The 15279-nt window shown below is 42.4% G+C and overlaps 1 protein-coding gene across 1 annotated transcript in view; it reads left to right on the top strand.

Annotated features, from left to right (window-relative positions):
• Positions 1-15279, top strand: part of MROH8 (maestro heat like repeat family member 8) — an 84662-nt gene that overhangs the window by 51044 nt on the left and 18339 nt on the right. The window contains exons 10-14 of the mRNA XM_053574868.1: positions 1979-2097; positions 4064-4216; positions 7158-7318; positions 9011-9146; positions 14053-14243. Of these exons, the coding sequence (XP_053430843.1) occupies positions 1979-2097; positions 4064-4216; positions 7158-7318; positions 9011-9146; positions 14053-14243 (760 nt within the window). The remainder of the gene's footprint in view (positions 1-1978; positions 2098-4063; positions 4217-7157; positions 7319-9010; positions 9147-14052; positions 14244-15279) is intronic.

Genomic DNA, 15279 nt, shown 5'->3' with positions numbered 1-15279 from the left:
ATGTGTTAGATGTTTGTAGTGATGCTGGTGTAAACAAAACTGCTGCCAGTTATATAAAAGCACAACACAAGCCAGGCGCGGTGGGTCACACCTGTAATCCTAGCACTCTGGGAGGCTGAGGTGGGTGGATTGCTTGAGCTCAGAAGTTCAAGACCAGCCTGAGCAAGAGTGAGACCCCCATCTCTACTAAAAATAGAAAAACTAGCCAGGCATTGTGGCAGGTACCTGGAGTCCTAACTACTTGGGAGGCTGAGGCAGGAGGATCACCTGAACCCAAGAGATTGAGATTGCTATGAGCTAGACTGATGCCATGGTACTCTACCAAGGGCAACAGAGTAAGACTCTCTCTCTCAAAAAAAAAAAATTCTTTTCTCAGTTAAAAAAAATGCTTATAGAATAAGGATATAAAGAAAATATTTTTGTACAGCTGACCAAATTTTTAAAAATTACAAAGTTTCTAAAGTAACAAGGTAATTTAGGATTAATTTATTATTGAAGAAAGGAAAATTTTTCTTATAAACTTCATGTAGCCTAAGTGTATAGTGTTTATAAAGTCTTTGGTAACCTGCATTCGTGGCCTGAGCCTTCACCTTCACTCACCACAACCCAGAACAATTTCCAATCCTGCAAGTTCCATTCATGGTAAGTGCCCTGTAGAAGTGTGCCATTTTTTATCTTTTCTACTCTATTTTTACTATACCTTTTCTATGTTTAGATACACAAATACTTACAATTCTATTACAGTTGCCTACAGTATTCACTACAGTAACATGCTGTACAGGTTTATAGCCTAGGAGCAATAGGCTGTAACATCTAGCCTAGGTGTGTAGTTGGTCTGTGTCAGTACACCCTGTGAAGTTCACACAATGACATAGTGGCCTAACGATGCATTTCTCAGAGCACATCCTCATCGTTAAGCTATACATGACTGTTACTGCTCTGCCTAGTCTTGCTCATCACATGGAAAGGATGCTTCATGCTTCCCAAGTCAGTTGTCCCATCTTGAGGCAGCTCTCAGTGTGAGCAGTGTCTACCAAGATACACGGCCAAGGAAATGCAATTGATTTTTGATTCAACAAATATTTATGAAGCATTTATTGTTCTAGGGATGTATCAGTAAATAAGACAGACAAAGCTCCTTTCCCTAGGGAGCTTGTTTTCTAGCTAGAGAGATAGTATCCTTAATTCTCAACTTTCCATAGATAATTTTCTAGAATATATGAGGTCACGATAAAACATGAGGAAAAAAAGATACTAGAAGGATTGTCGGTAGCCTCAATAATCGGCAAAACTAGACACATAAAGAGTTCTGATAATCAGAATTATCAAACAGTGTAAAATTGGGCAATTTTGCGGGGCTCTAAACTTCATAGGGAGACTCCTCAGAATTCCTCCCATAGTGGGAAAATCAGGTAGCGTGGCTTGATTTGTACTCAAAAATGGCTTAAAAACTCTGCTTTTACCAGGCGCGGTGGCTCACGCCTGTAATTCTAGCACTGTGGGAGGCTGAGGACAGAGAATTGCTTGAGCTCAGGAGTTTAAGACTCAGGAGTTCTGAGACCCCAACTCATAAAAAAAACAAAACCAGCTGGGCACTGTGGTGAGCACCTGTAATCCCAGCAACTTCCAAGGGCTGAGGTAGCAGGATGCCCACAGCCCGAGGTTGCAGTGAGGTATGATGCCGTTGCACTCTGCTCAGGGCATAGGGTGGGACTCTGTCTCAACACAACAACGACAACAAAAAAAACTCTGCTCTTGTAAAAAGCTCTTTTCTTTTTCTTTCAGTTTTTTTTCATATATTGCTCCACAAGAAAAGGGAAACAAACCAGCCTTCAGATTAACACCCACTCCCTTCCCCAGGCATTTTTGTTCAAGTGAAAAAGACAAGAGTGAGATCTTGTAATTCACTTTAAACTGGAGGTCAACCAGAGTTATCAAATCAAGATGAAAGAAAGTATTAACACCTATTTTTTCTCAGATACTACTCGTAACAAGAAAAATCACCAAAGCTTGAGAAGAGCGTTGAAAAGATGTCGAGAATTCCTAGATCTCTATGACATTAAACAGTTCTACAGTTGTCCCTTCAAAATTGCCCAGGTAATCAGAATGGTTAAAATTATAATGGCAGTGTGAAATGTTGACAAAGATGGGGAACAACCAGAAGTCTCATGCATTTGTTCATAGAAATTGTAAAACAGTAAAATTACTTTGGAAAGAGTTCTGGTAGTTTCTTATAAAACTAAGCATATATGGCTTAGCACCTGTGGCTCAAGCAACTGAGGCGCCACCCACATACATACACCTGAGCTGGTGGGTTCAAATCCAGCCCAGGCCCGCCGAAGAACAATGACAGCTGCAACCCAAAAGTAGCCGGGCATTGTGGCAGGCGCCTGTAGTCCCAGCTACTTGAGAGGCCAAGGCAGGAGAATTGCTTAAGCCCAAGAGTTTGAGGTTGCTGTGAGCTGTGATGCCACTGCACTCTGCCCAGGGCGACAGCTTGAGGCTCTGTCTCAAAAAATAAATAAATAAATAAAAATAACAACTAAGTATACAAGATTGTCCAGGGAATTGTGCTGTCTAAACACATCATAGTTTGGAGACTAGGCACCATGCTCATGACTTATACACCTTGCCTTCTTAATTTAGTGGTTTAGTCCAACCTGTCTGTGATGCCTGTATCCTGTATCCCTGGATTACCTGTATCCCTGGATTTCTCTTCAGACCAGCTCTCCTTCCAGGTTCCTGAGAATGTGATTGGTCCAAGGAACTATACGTTTTTTAATTAACAGAGTTATTTGTTATTCAGCAAATATTTACTCACACTGGAGAGCTGTATAAGTATAAAAAAAATTTTTTTTAAACCCTGGCTCGGTGCCCATAGCTCAGTGGTTATGGCACTGGCCATATACATCAGGGCTAGCAGATTCAAACCAGCCTGTGCCAGTGCTGCTAAAACAATAATGGCAACTGCAATGAAAAAATAGCCAGGCATTGTGGTGGGCTCCTGTAGTCCAAGCTACTTGGGAGGCTGAGGCAAGAGAATCACTTACGCCCAAGAGTTTGAGGTTGCTGTGAGCCGTGACGCCACAGCACCTACCGAAGGTGACATAGTAAGACTCTGTCTCAAAAACAAACAAATTAAAAAAAACCCCAAATATTTACATGTTGACTAACCAGGGATATTAGGGATTAGGGATAAAAAAAGAAAACCTACAAACATTATTCATTTAGAGTCAAAAGTATCAGGTAATTTAATCTCTCTGGGTATCAGTTTTCTTATCTGATAGAAGGGGGATCTGTAAAAATTTGAATAAATCACTTGTTATAAGGGTTAAATGAAATATCATATGGAAAACATTTTACATAATGGCTATTGTATAGTAAGTGTCCAGGAGATTGTACCTGTTAAAATCATGTGAAGCATTCTTTATACTGCCAAGTGCAAGAAGCAAAATGTCATTTAATATGTTGTCTGCTATCTTCATTAAGCCTGGGATTATGTCAGCTGAATACCATTAGAGTCTTTTCTTTAGTCCTACTCCCATAAAAGTGTCACTCTTGGCTGGGCATGGCAACTCATGCCTGTAATCCTAGCACTTTGGGAAGGCTGAGGCAAGAAGGTTGCTTGAGGCCAGGAGTTCAAAACCAGCCTGGGAAATATAGTAAAACCCTGACTCTATTTAAAAAAAAAATTAAAAAGCAACAACAAACTTTAATTATTATTCTTTCTGAGGATCTCATGATAAAGCTTTTGAAAGAGCATCAAAAAGGCTATGCAGGGCAGCGCCTGTGGCTCAAAGGAGTAGGGCGCTGGTCCCACATGCCGGAGGTGGCGGGTTCAAACCCAGCCCCAACCAAAAACTGCAAAAAAAAAGGCTATGCAAAGACCCCTGCACTGGATGTTTAGGTTGCTTCTTTCACCTTTGTAAACAAGACTGAAGCAAACAGCCTCGTACATCTTTGTATGCTTCTCTGATGGTTAACTTAGAATCTAGTACTTGTCCAGGGCTCCTTGTATCCTATCATCTTTCTTGGAAGTTCATTTTTCCCTAAATCATTTCAGGTCTTTGAAGTTTTTCTCAGTTCAAATGAGCTCTGCCAGTTTGTAATGACTACATTGGATGGCCTGAAAAACCTGAAACATCCCTGCACCCAGCAGTCAGCAGGAGAATTGCTGATAACATTGGTGAAAAATGCAGAGTCCCGATTTGAGAAGGTAAAATCTCAGTGGCCATTTCCAGGGTTCCAAATACAGGCAAGACCCTTTCATTCCTGCAGCTACTGAGGTCTCCTTCTAGTCAGCAGAGAACAACTGACAAGGACACAGACATTCATCCATTCAATAAACTTATACTAACAACACAACCACTGCATATGCAATGAGGAGGAGAAATTTTTAAATACAAGGTGTGGTCCACATTTTCCATAAGAGCAGAGTTTTTTCTGGGGAGATATAATTAACACATATGAGAACAGTAACCTTTCTAGAGAACAGTATCTTTGACTTAGAAACTCATCCAGATAGATTCAGGTATCAAGATAAAATAAGCCATAAGTAACCCTACAAGGAGGCAGACTCAGCTTAAAATAAAGAGAATTTATCTAAATGTATCTAAAATGGATGCATCAAGAAATAATGATGTAATTGCATCATTTAGAAATAGAGAAGGCCATACACAAAGAGACAAAAGAGATGAAAGCTGTTGTCTCTAGAGAGCACGCCTGGGGAATAGAGAGGAAAGAGCCCTGAAATGCCACTGGATTTTTTAAAATATGTGCATGTTGTGGTTTGATAAAAATAAAAAAGAGGCCGGCCACAGTGGCTCACGCCTGTAATCCTAGCACTCTGGGAGGCTGAGGTGGGAGGATCCCTTGAGCTCTACTAAAAGAGCTCTACTAAAGAATAAGACTGACTATTAAAAGAAGAAAAACTGGCTCTGCACCCATAGCACAGTGGTTATGGCAGCAGCCACATACACTGAGGGTGGCAGGTTTTGAACCTGGCCCGGACCTGCTAAACAACAATGACAACTGCAACAAAAAAATAGCTGGGCATTGTGGCAGGTGCCTGTAGTCCCAGCTACTTGGGAGATTGAGGCAAGAGAATCGCTTAAGCCCAAGAATTTGAGGTTGCTGTGAGCTGTGATGCCATGGTACTCTACCAAGGGTGACATAGTAAGACTCTGTCTCAAAAAAAAAAAAAAGTAGAAAAACTTAGCCAGGCATTGTGGCGGGCGCCTGTAGTCCTAGCTACTCCGGAGGCTGAGGCGGAAGGAATGCTTAAACCCAGGAGTCTGAGGTTGCTGTGAGCTAGGCTGATGACCTGCACTCTACCCTGGGCAACAGAAGGAGGCTCTGTCTCAAAAAAAAATCAAAACATGAGAATAGGCCAGGGGCCATGGCTTATGCCTGTGATCCTGAGGAGGCTGAGGCAGGAGGATTGCTTGAGCTCAGGTGTTTCAGACCAGCCTGAGCAAGAGCAAGACCCTGTCTCTACTAAAAATAAAAAATTAGCTGGGTGACCTGGTGGGTGCCTATAGTCCCAGTTACTTGGGAACGTGGAAGCTTGAGGAGGATTGCCCAGGAGTTTGAGGTTGCATTGAGCTATGATGATTGCACTATACTCCATGTGGGTGACAGAGTGAGACTTCATCTCAAAAATAAATAAAAAATAAAAAGTAATTTTAAAGTGATGAGAACCCATTTTTAAATGATTAAAATAGCAAAGATGCAAAAGTAACAGTATGATGAGTGCATAATGAGATGTTCCCTTGTATCAGTGGGTGCTTTCAGCAGCCAAAAAGTAGCTGCTGAGAAGCTTAACCACAGGATTTATTATCTCACATAATAGGAAATCTGAATGTAGAGTATTTTCCAGGACTGGTTCAGTGATTCAACAGAAAACCCAGAGGTGTTTCTATCTTTCTACTTTGTCCATTCACATGATCATAAGGCAGTTGCAACAATTTTAGACTTCCTGAGCAACTAAGACTGTATCCAGAAAGAAGAGAGCTACTGCCTTGCTTTTCATGTCTTTATTCAGGAAAGAAAATCTTTCCCACAAGCCCCCAGTAAATTTATCCTTATATTTCATTGGGCAGAGTGAAATGTTCTCACCTGCCAATCCTGAAACCAGTTTCTGGCAACTGGGATGATGTATACATTTTACATAAAGTTATTGAGGACTGCCTCTCTGAGAAGCTAACAATTCCACAGTGACCTGAAGCCATGAGACTGTGGAGGGGAAGAGTAGTCCAAGCAGAGAAAGGGGCCAAAGCCCCTCCTGTTTCCTTCACCTGAGCCTGATGGACATCTATGGGGGAGGATGGGTAAGGACTCTTCTGCCATTCTCAGAGTCACAGTGGAAAAAAGCCCAGCTTCCTTGTAATACTTTTATTAGTTTGCCTTAGTATAAAAGCAATATATAATCGGCTCGGCACCTGTGCCTGAGCTGGCGGGTTCAAATCCAGCCTGGGCCCGCCAAACAACAATGACAGCTGCAACCAAAAAATAGCCGGGCGTTGTGGCAGGCACCTGCAGTCCCATCTACTTGAGGCAGAGGCAGGAGACTCGCTTGAGCCTAGGAGTTGGAGGTTGCTGTGAGCTGTGATGCCACAGCACTCTACCCAGGGCGACAGCTTGAGACTCTGTCTCAAAAAAAAAAAAGCAATATATAATCATTGAAGGAAAATTAGAAAAAATATAGAAGGAAAAAATAAATCTAATATCCCACCACTCAAAGACTTTAATAACAGCTTTGATTAGAAATCCTTCCAAATTCTTTCATACACATATACATACATACAGATACACTATGTATTTTAAGTAGTTTTGATCACAAACTCTTTTTAAATAATAAACATTTGTTCGGCGCCTGTGGCTCAGTGAGTAGGGCGCCGGCCCCATATGCCAGAGGCGGCAGGTTCAAACTCAGCCCCAGCCAAAGCTGCAAAAAAAAAAGTAACCCCATGGGCAGCGCCTGTGGCTCAAGGAGTAGGGCACCGGTCCCATATGCCAGAGGTGGTGGGTTCAAACCTAGCCCCAGCCAAAAAAAAAAAAAAAAAAAAAGTAACCCCTCAGGACCTTTCACAAATATCCTCAGGAACCGTCAGTGCCCTACAGGATTATGGTCTTAGAAATTTCTTTTTCCTCTTCAGGTGCCAGAAATTATGGGAGTTATCTGTGCCCAGCTATCTGTAATCAGCCAGCCTAGCCTCCGTGAACAAATCATAACTACTGTGAGTTTGTTTATATCCAGGCCCAAGTACACAGATACAGTGCTCAACCACCTTCTGTGTCATCCAATACCGTATGACAGGTAACAGAGCCCTGTGGGCTCTGGATTAAACTGGAGTATCTGACATAGCTCTGAGTACTGCGGAACATGGTTGCCCTCAAAACTCTAATGATTTTCTTGTAGAGGAGATAAGATACAGATATGTGCCTGTGATATAAATTAGAATATAATACATGATCATAAGGAAACAATCTAACAGATCCAGAATGAAGAACATTCTATAAGATAATTGGGCTGGACTCTTCAAAAAAGTTAATGTCAGGCAGGGCTTGGTGGCTCACCCCTTTAATCCCAGCACTCTGGGAGGCTGAGGTGGGTAGATTGCTTGAGCTCAGGAGTTCAAGACCAGCCTGACAAAGAGCAGGGCCCCATCTCTACTAAAAATAGAAAAACTAGCCAGGCATTGTGGCAGGCACCTGTCGTCCCAGCTACTCGGGAGGCTGAGACAAGAGAATCACTTGAGTTCGAGGTTGCTGTGAGCTAGGCTGATGCCATGGCACTCTACTCAGGGTGACAGAATGAGACCTTGTCTCCAAAAAAAAAAATTGTTTTAAATATACTTTAAAAACTGACTGTAACCACAACACAGTGACTATAATCAACAATAAGTTAGGGTGTTCTTTAAAATAACTAAAAGGGTGGACTTGGAATGTTCTAACACAAAGAAATGATAAACGCCTAAAGTAATGGATACCCCAGTTACCCTAATCTCACTAATTTCCATTGTATGCCTATATCAAAGCATCACATGTACCCTATACATATACACAACAACTTTGTACCCATAATAATTTAAAATTTTTTAAAGATTAAAAAAAAACCCTGACCATAGCATACAAAGATAACAAAGATTTGCTAGATAGATTCTGAAAATAAGAATAGATTAAACTCATGAGTAACTCCCCTTCTTCCCTCCAGCATAATGCTCTTCCACAATGTTTATATAACTCTCAGACCCTGCATTTGAATCAGTGATAGAGAAGTTCTTACATGCTATTTTCCTCAAGAGATCTCATCTAAGTGGTATCAAAGCTTTTGTTCCAGGGATTGACATTAGCCAAAATTTGAGGACCATAGACTGGATTGAATGAACATGTCTTTGAATGCCTTCTGTGAAGCTGGCATTGTGCTAGGCTCTGAGGCATTCATAGAAGAGCTGGAAAGAATCCCTTCCTTCAGAGGGAACAGGCAGCTGATAGTAGCACATGTAAGACTGTAGCCTCCTTTAAGAAAAAAATTTTAAAAGTCTTATGGAAACTCTTGTGAGAGACATGGTGAAGCAGCAGCAAAGGCTTCACAGAATGGATGACATTGGAATAGACACTGAAGGATTTTGACAAGCAGAGAAGAGTTCTGGAAAGGGCATTCCAGTTTAAGAAAGTGGCAAAAGTATAGGGTTTTCAGAGTCTGTGGTTTGTTTGGTAAAGGTGGCTTGAGCACAGAGTAGGTGACAGGGAAGTGGTAAGGTTAAAAACAGTTAACTCAGGGCCAGTTTATGAATGACCTTGAAGTCCATACTGAAGCCATGGGAACTTGACTCAGCAAAACCTTGGGAATTAGTTATGAAATCAGTAAATCTTTTGATGCCCTGAAGAACTGAGTAGAGAGGAAACCCTCTTATAGATTGGATTCCAAACAAACTGTAGGAAGGTTGTAGTTATGGCATGGCATAAGCTGGACTCTCCTGAATCTTTTCCTCTTTGGGATTTCTAGGCATCTGGCTGAGTTGTGGAGAACCCTGGAGGTAGAGCTGCCCAGAACGACCTGGATTCTCTGGAGGCTCCTGAGAAAGCTGCAGAAGTGCCATAATGTGCCCACCGAGGAGAAGATGGCCTACATGGCTGTGGCTGTAAGCCCCTTGACCTCTGCCCACAGTGCCCCCTCCTTGGGTGACTGATCCTACACCCCACTGACCGAGTTTTCCTTTTGGTTCCCCTCAAGATGTGCTCCGTCATCCATTTATAAATCCACAGGAGACTGACATGGAGGGAGCTAGGAAGACTACAGGAATCATGGTTTAATATGTTATAAATATTCCTTCTCCTGCCTTTAAACAGTATCTATCATGATAGTTAAAGAGTAATACAAACTTGTAAAAAAATGTTTTTCAGGGGCGGCGCCTGTGGCTCAGTCGGTAAGGCGCCGGCCCCATATACCGAGGGTGGTGGGTTCAAACCCGGCCCCAGCTGAACTGCAACCAAAAAATAGCCGGGCGTTGTGGCGGGCGCCTGTAGTCCCAGCTACTTGGGAGGCTGAGGCAAGAGAATCGCTTAAGCCTAGGAGTTGGAGGTTGCTGTGAGCTGTGTGATGCCATGGCACTCTACCGAGGGCCATAAAGTGAGACTCTGTCTCTACAAAAAAAAAAAAAATGTTTTTCAAATAATACAGAAGTATGTGAAATAGACCAGGCACAGTGGCTTACACCTAAAATCCCAGTGCCTTGGTAGGCCTAGGCAGGAGGATTACTTGAGGCTAGGAGTTCAAGACCAGTCTGGGCAACATAGTGAGACAAAAAAATTTAAAAATTAGCTGGATGTGCTGGCACATACCTATAGTCCCAGCTGCTTGAGAGGCTGAGGCAGGAGGATCTCCTGAGCCCAGGAGTTTGGAGTTACCACAAGCTGTGATTGGGCCACTACCTCCAACGTGGGTGACTGAGCAAGACCTTGTATCTGAAAAGTATATAAAATAGAGAGTAAAGACTTAATACAGACAAATTTTTTACAGACATGTTTCCAGGTAAGATTTCTAAGGACAAAAGTACTAAGTAAAAAGTAATCTTTCATAATTAATATCAACATATATAATAAAAGAAGGAGTACATAATTTAGACCTCCATGCTTATCTGGCAATTTTAAGGTCTCTAATTATGAAAAAGGTACCTAGGCTGGGCACGGTGATGTGATATAAAGCCATGTCCTTCCATCCTGACCAAAGACAAAGGGATGGAGAAGTTCATTTTCATCCATAAGGCAGCATTTTCTCAGCAGCAGATTTCTTAGAGTGGCTGTCATGGAAGGATGACACCACACTGATAGAACTGCATTTGCGTCCTTTTCTACCGCGGAAAGATGGTCACAGTCAGCCCAACTCCAAGCATCAGCTGAGTGTCATGGCCTCAGCCACAGCCCAACACATACTTTTTACGTTATCTTCTCCCCTACCAGTTTTATGGTTCAGCATTTCCTGGTCTATGTTATTATCATACTTTTTTCTTTTAGCTTCTAAAATTATTCCAACTTACCTAATTCTTTTTTTTTTTTTTTTTGAGACAGAGTCTCACTATGTTGCCATCAGTAGAGTACTGTGGCATCACGGCTCACAGCAACCTCCAACTCTTGGGCTTAAGCGATTCTCTTGCTTCAGCCTCCCAAGCAGTTGGGACTACATGCACCTGCCAAAACACCGGCTATTTTTTTGTTGCAGTTGTCATTGCTGTTTAGCTGGCCCGGGCTGGATTTGAACCCGCCAGCCTAGGTGTATGTGGCCGGCACCCTACCCACTGAGCTATGGGCTCTGCCCAACATATCTAATTCTAATCTGCTATTGTCTCCTTTCCTTTTCTCTCTGTTCTTGTTAAAAATACCTTTAAAATGCCTTTTTAAAAATACCTGTAACATCATTTTAGTGCAGTTTTAGGAGCTGCAGGTAAGGGTATATATACAATTATTTTAGTCTAAAAAATCATTTATATATATACATATATTAGTCTATAAAATCATATATAGGCTCATACTGCCTATACTGTTTAATGACCTGCTTTTTAAAATTTAACAATATGTGAATTACTTTTCATATCAATATTAAGTGCTCTCTGTTGTCCTTTTCATGGCTGTATAGTAGCGTTTTTGTTGGTTTGTTTGTTCCTTCTAGGCAGAGTCTCACTCTATCACTCTGGATAGTGTGGTGACATAACTCACAACAACCTCAAACTCTTGGGCTTGAGCAATCCTCTTGCCTCAGCGTCCTGAGTAGCTGGGACTTAAGGCTTGCGCCACTACGCCTGGTTAGTTTTTTTTTTCTCTCTCTTTTTAGTAGACATGGGATCTTGTTCTTGCTCATGCTGGGCTGAAACTCCTGAGCTCAAACAATCCACCCACCTGGGCCTTTCATAATGCTAGGATTATAGGCATGAGCCACCGTGTCTGGCCTCTTTGTTTTTAAGACAAGGTCTCACTCTGCTGCCTGGGCTAATGTACAATGGTACCATCTTAACTCACTGCAACCTCAAACTCCTGGCCTCATATAATTCTCCTGCCTCAGTCTCTCAAAGCACTAGGATTACAGGTGTGAGCCACTACACCTGGCCTGCATAGCAGTTTATTTGTAACTGCTTTTTTCAAAATATATCTTACGTGGTACAGAACCATCGTTTAATTATCAAGGTTCCTGTTAAGTGAACATTTTTTTAAATTTCAAACTTTTGCCATTAAAACAGTGCTATCACATGCATACATAAGTGTTGTCATATAATTCAATTATTTTCTGAGGATAAAATCTATTAAAGGGGAAATTCTAGGTCTGTGGATCTACTTAAAATGTTGGCATTTATTCCTATTTTGTCCTTGAGAAGTTGCCCTTCCTCGAGTTGTGTGCAAGGATGCTTTTTACCCATACACACACCATGCTGGACATCACAATACAGTCTTTTCATTGTTACCTTGCCTATAAACGAAATTAGAAAACATTGTTTTAATTATAATTTTGTTATTGGTAAGGTTGAATATTTGTATGTGTTTTTTTTTTTTTTGTAGAGACAGGGTCTCACTGTACCGCCCTCGGGTAGAGTGCCGTGGCGTCACACGGCTCACAGCAACCTCCAGCTCTTGGGCTTACGCGATTCTCTTGCCTCAGCCTCCCGAGCAGCTGGGACTACAGGTGCCCGCCACAACGCCCGGCTATTTTTTTGTTGCAGTTTGGCCGGGGCTAGGTTTGAACCCGCCACCCTCGGCATATGGGGCCGGCGCCCTACTCACTGAGCCACAGGTGCCACCCTTGTATGTGTTTTTTATTGGCCAATTATATTTCTTCTTTTGTGACTTGTCTGCTATGTTCTATACACAGGTGTTTCTCAAATTGAGTATGTGCACAAACCACAATCACTCAGCCATCTGAGTAAAATCTCTGAAATTATCTATCTTCATTTTAAATCTATGAAGTGTTTTATTAGCCACGTGTGATGGTGGGTGTCTGTATTCCTAGCTACTCAGGAGCCTGAGGCAGGAGGATCTCTTGAGCCCAGGAGTTTGAGGTTGCAGTGAGCCATGATGATGCCACTGTACTACAGCCTGGGTTACAGAGCAAGACCTTGTCTCTAAAAAAATAAACACATGAGGATGGTGCCTGTGGCTCAAAAGAGTAGGGCACTGGCCCCATATACTGGAGGTGGTGAGTTCAAACCCAGCCCCGGCCAAAAAATAAATAAATAAATAAACACATGAAAGAGCTGGGTGCAGTGGCTCATGCCTATAATCCTAGCACTCTGGGAGGCTGAGGTAAGGTGGAATGCTTGAGTTCAGGAGTTAGAGACTAGCCTGAGCAAGAGTGAGACCCTGTCTCTAAAAATATCTGGGTGCTGTGGCAGGCACTCGTACGTAGTCCCAGCTACTTGGGAGGCTGAGGCAAGAGGATGGCTTAAGCCCAAGAGTTTGAGGTTTCTGTGAGCTATGACATCATGGCACTCGACAAAATACAACTCTGTCTCAAATAAATAAATAAATAAATAAATAAATAGGCCGGGTGCGGTGGCTCACACCTATAAGCACTCTGGGAGGCTGAGGCAGGAAGATTGCCTAAGCTCAGGCATTCAAGACCAGCCTAAAAATATCCAGGCATTGTGGTGGGCACCTGTAGTCCCAGCTACTTGGGAGGCTGAGGCAAGAGGATCACTTGAGCCCGAGAGTTTGAAATTGTTGTGAGATATGATGCCATGACACTCTTATCAAGGGGGACAACATGAGACTTTCTCAGAAAAATAAATAAATACATGAATAAATAATTAAATAAAATATAGATTTTGATGCAGAAGATCGGGGTAAAGCTTGAGACTCTTCATTTCTTTTCTTTTTTTTTTTTTTTTGAGACAGTCTCAAGCTGTCGCCAAGTAGAGTGCTGTGGCGTCACAGCTCACAGCAACCTCAAACTCTTGGGCTCAAGCGATTCTCCTGCCTCAGCCTCCCACACAGCTATGACTACAGGCGCCCGCCACAACGCCCGACTATTTTTGTGTCGCTATTATCACTGTTGCTTTCACTGGCCCAGGCCAGCCTCAGTGTATGTGGCTGGCACCCTACACTGAACTACCAGCGCCGCTTCTAACCAGCTCCCAGGTGATGTCAGTGCTACTGGTGTTCAGCCCACACTTTGAACAGCAAGCCTTTAATTTTTCTTACTGATGCCTAAGAGCATAGTATATATTAAGAATATCACATGGATGAAAATACTTCTCTGGGTTGCTGTTTGTCATCTAACTTCATGATAAATTTTGCCCTGGTTTTATATTTGTATGCAATCAAATATATTAATAGTTTCCTTCATGACTTCTGGATTTCAAGGCTTCCCTCACTTTTCAGTAACTTTTAATGACCATGTCACTCCTATTCCTTTTCCCCATTGCTTTACTGTCCCCATACTGATTACCACTGCTGTTCTGCCCATGGCATAGTAGAACCAGAAAGCATGTTCCAACACAATCGGCAGAAAGCCAAGTGAGGATTCGTGCTAGTGCTCAGTTCGGCTCTGTGTCTTTTCTACAGGCAACAGACGCCCTTTATGAGGTGTTTGTGGGAAACCGGTTCCGGGCAGCTACGTTCCGACTCTTTCCTCAGCTTCTCATGACACTCCTCATCCAGATTCACCACAGCATCGGCCTTACCATGTCCGACGTTGCCATCCCAAGCGGCCTGTACAGAGAACAGGAAATGTCTTCAGAGGTCACCCCTTTGCGGTACTACCCATTATGAGTTCACCAATATAAAATAACACTTTAAGCACTGGGCACTGTGGTGGACATAAGGATAACCAAGATGTGGTCCCAACTGTGGGGGAACTTACAGTCTGCAACCCTCATGAGATGTGAAACTGAAACTCCCAGGAACTATTCTGGGCTTTCATTGGTTGTCTTTGGTTTTATTGGTACCAAGGTGAACTTGTCTGTCTGGGTCCAGATGCTTTATAAAGTAATGTGTGATTATCATGCGGACCCTTTCCTAATGGGTCAAATAGAGACAGAAAGAAGCAAAATAGCCTCCCTAAACCCACCTCCAAAACCGTAGTGATCCACCAATCCACTGTGGAATGATTTCCTCGTTTCCACTTTGTTGCATGGAGAGATATTTTTAAGCCCCCATTAGCATCTCAGTAGAAATGTCTTAATATTGCTGTAGTACATGGATTTATTTCAGAGGAAATATTATTGTATAATGTAGTATACATACAAACATATGAATAAGAGTCAATGAGTTCTAGTTCTAATTTATCTATTCAACTAAGCTATGTACTGTGGGCACATTTATTATTCTGTGCCTCCATTTCCTCATTTGTAAATGAGGAAGTCGGGTAAAGTGATCTCCAACGACTTTTTCAGCTTTAAGATTCTCTGATGCCATGTACAAGATAACAGTTCAATAAGTAGTTTTAAAAGCAGTGGAGAAGGCCAGGCATAGTGACACATGCCTATAATCCTAGTACTCTGGGTAAGAGTCCAGGCAAGAGGACCACTTGAGCTCAGGAGTTCAAGACCAGCCTGAACAAGAGATCCCCATCTCTACTAAAAATATAAAATTAGCTGGGCATTGTGTCATGCACCTGTGGTCCCAATTACTTGGGAGGCTGAGGCAGAAGGATAAGCTGAACTCAGGAGTTTGAGCTTGTAGTAAGCTGTGATGATACCACTGCATTATACCTGGGGTGACAGAGTGAAACTCTGTTAAAAAAAAAAAAATGCTGGGTTCAGCTCACATAGCTCAGCAGCTAGGGCGCTG

This window comes from Nycticebus coucang, chromosome 21 (genome assembly GCF_027406575.1).
Source record: "Nycticebus coucang isolate mNycCou1 chromosome 21, mNycCou1.pri, whole genome shotgun sequence".
In the NCBI taxonomy this organism is placed as follows: Eukaryota; Metazoa; Chordata; class Mammalia; order Primates; family Lorisidae; genus Nycticebus; species Nycticebus coucang.
This window is presented reverse-complemented; position numbering and strand designations above follow the sequence as displayed.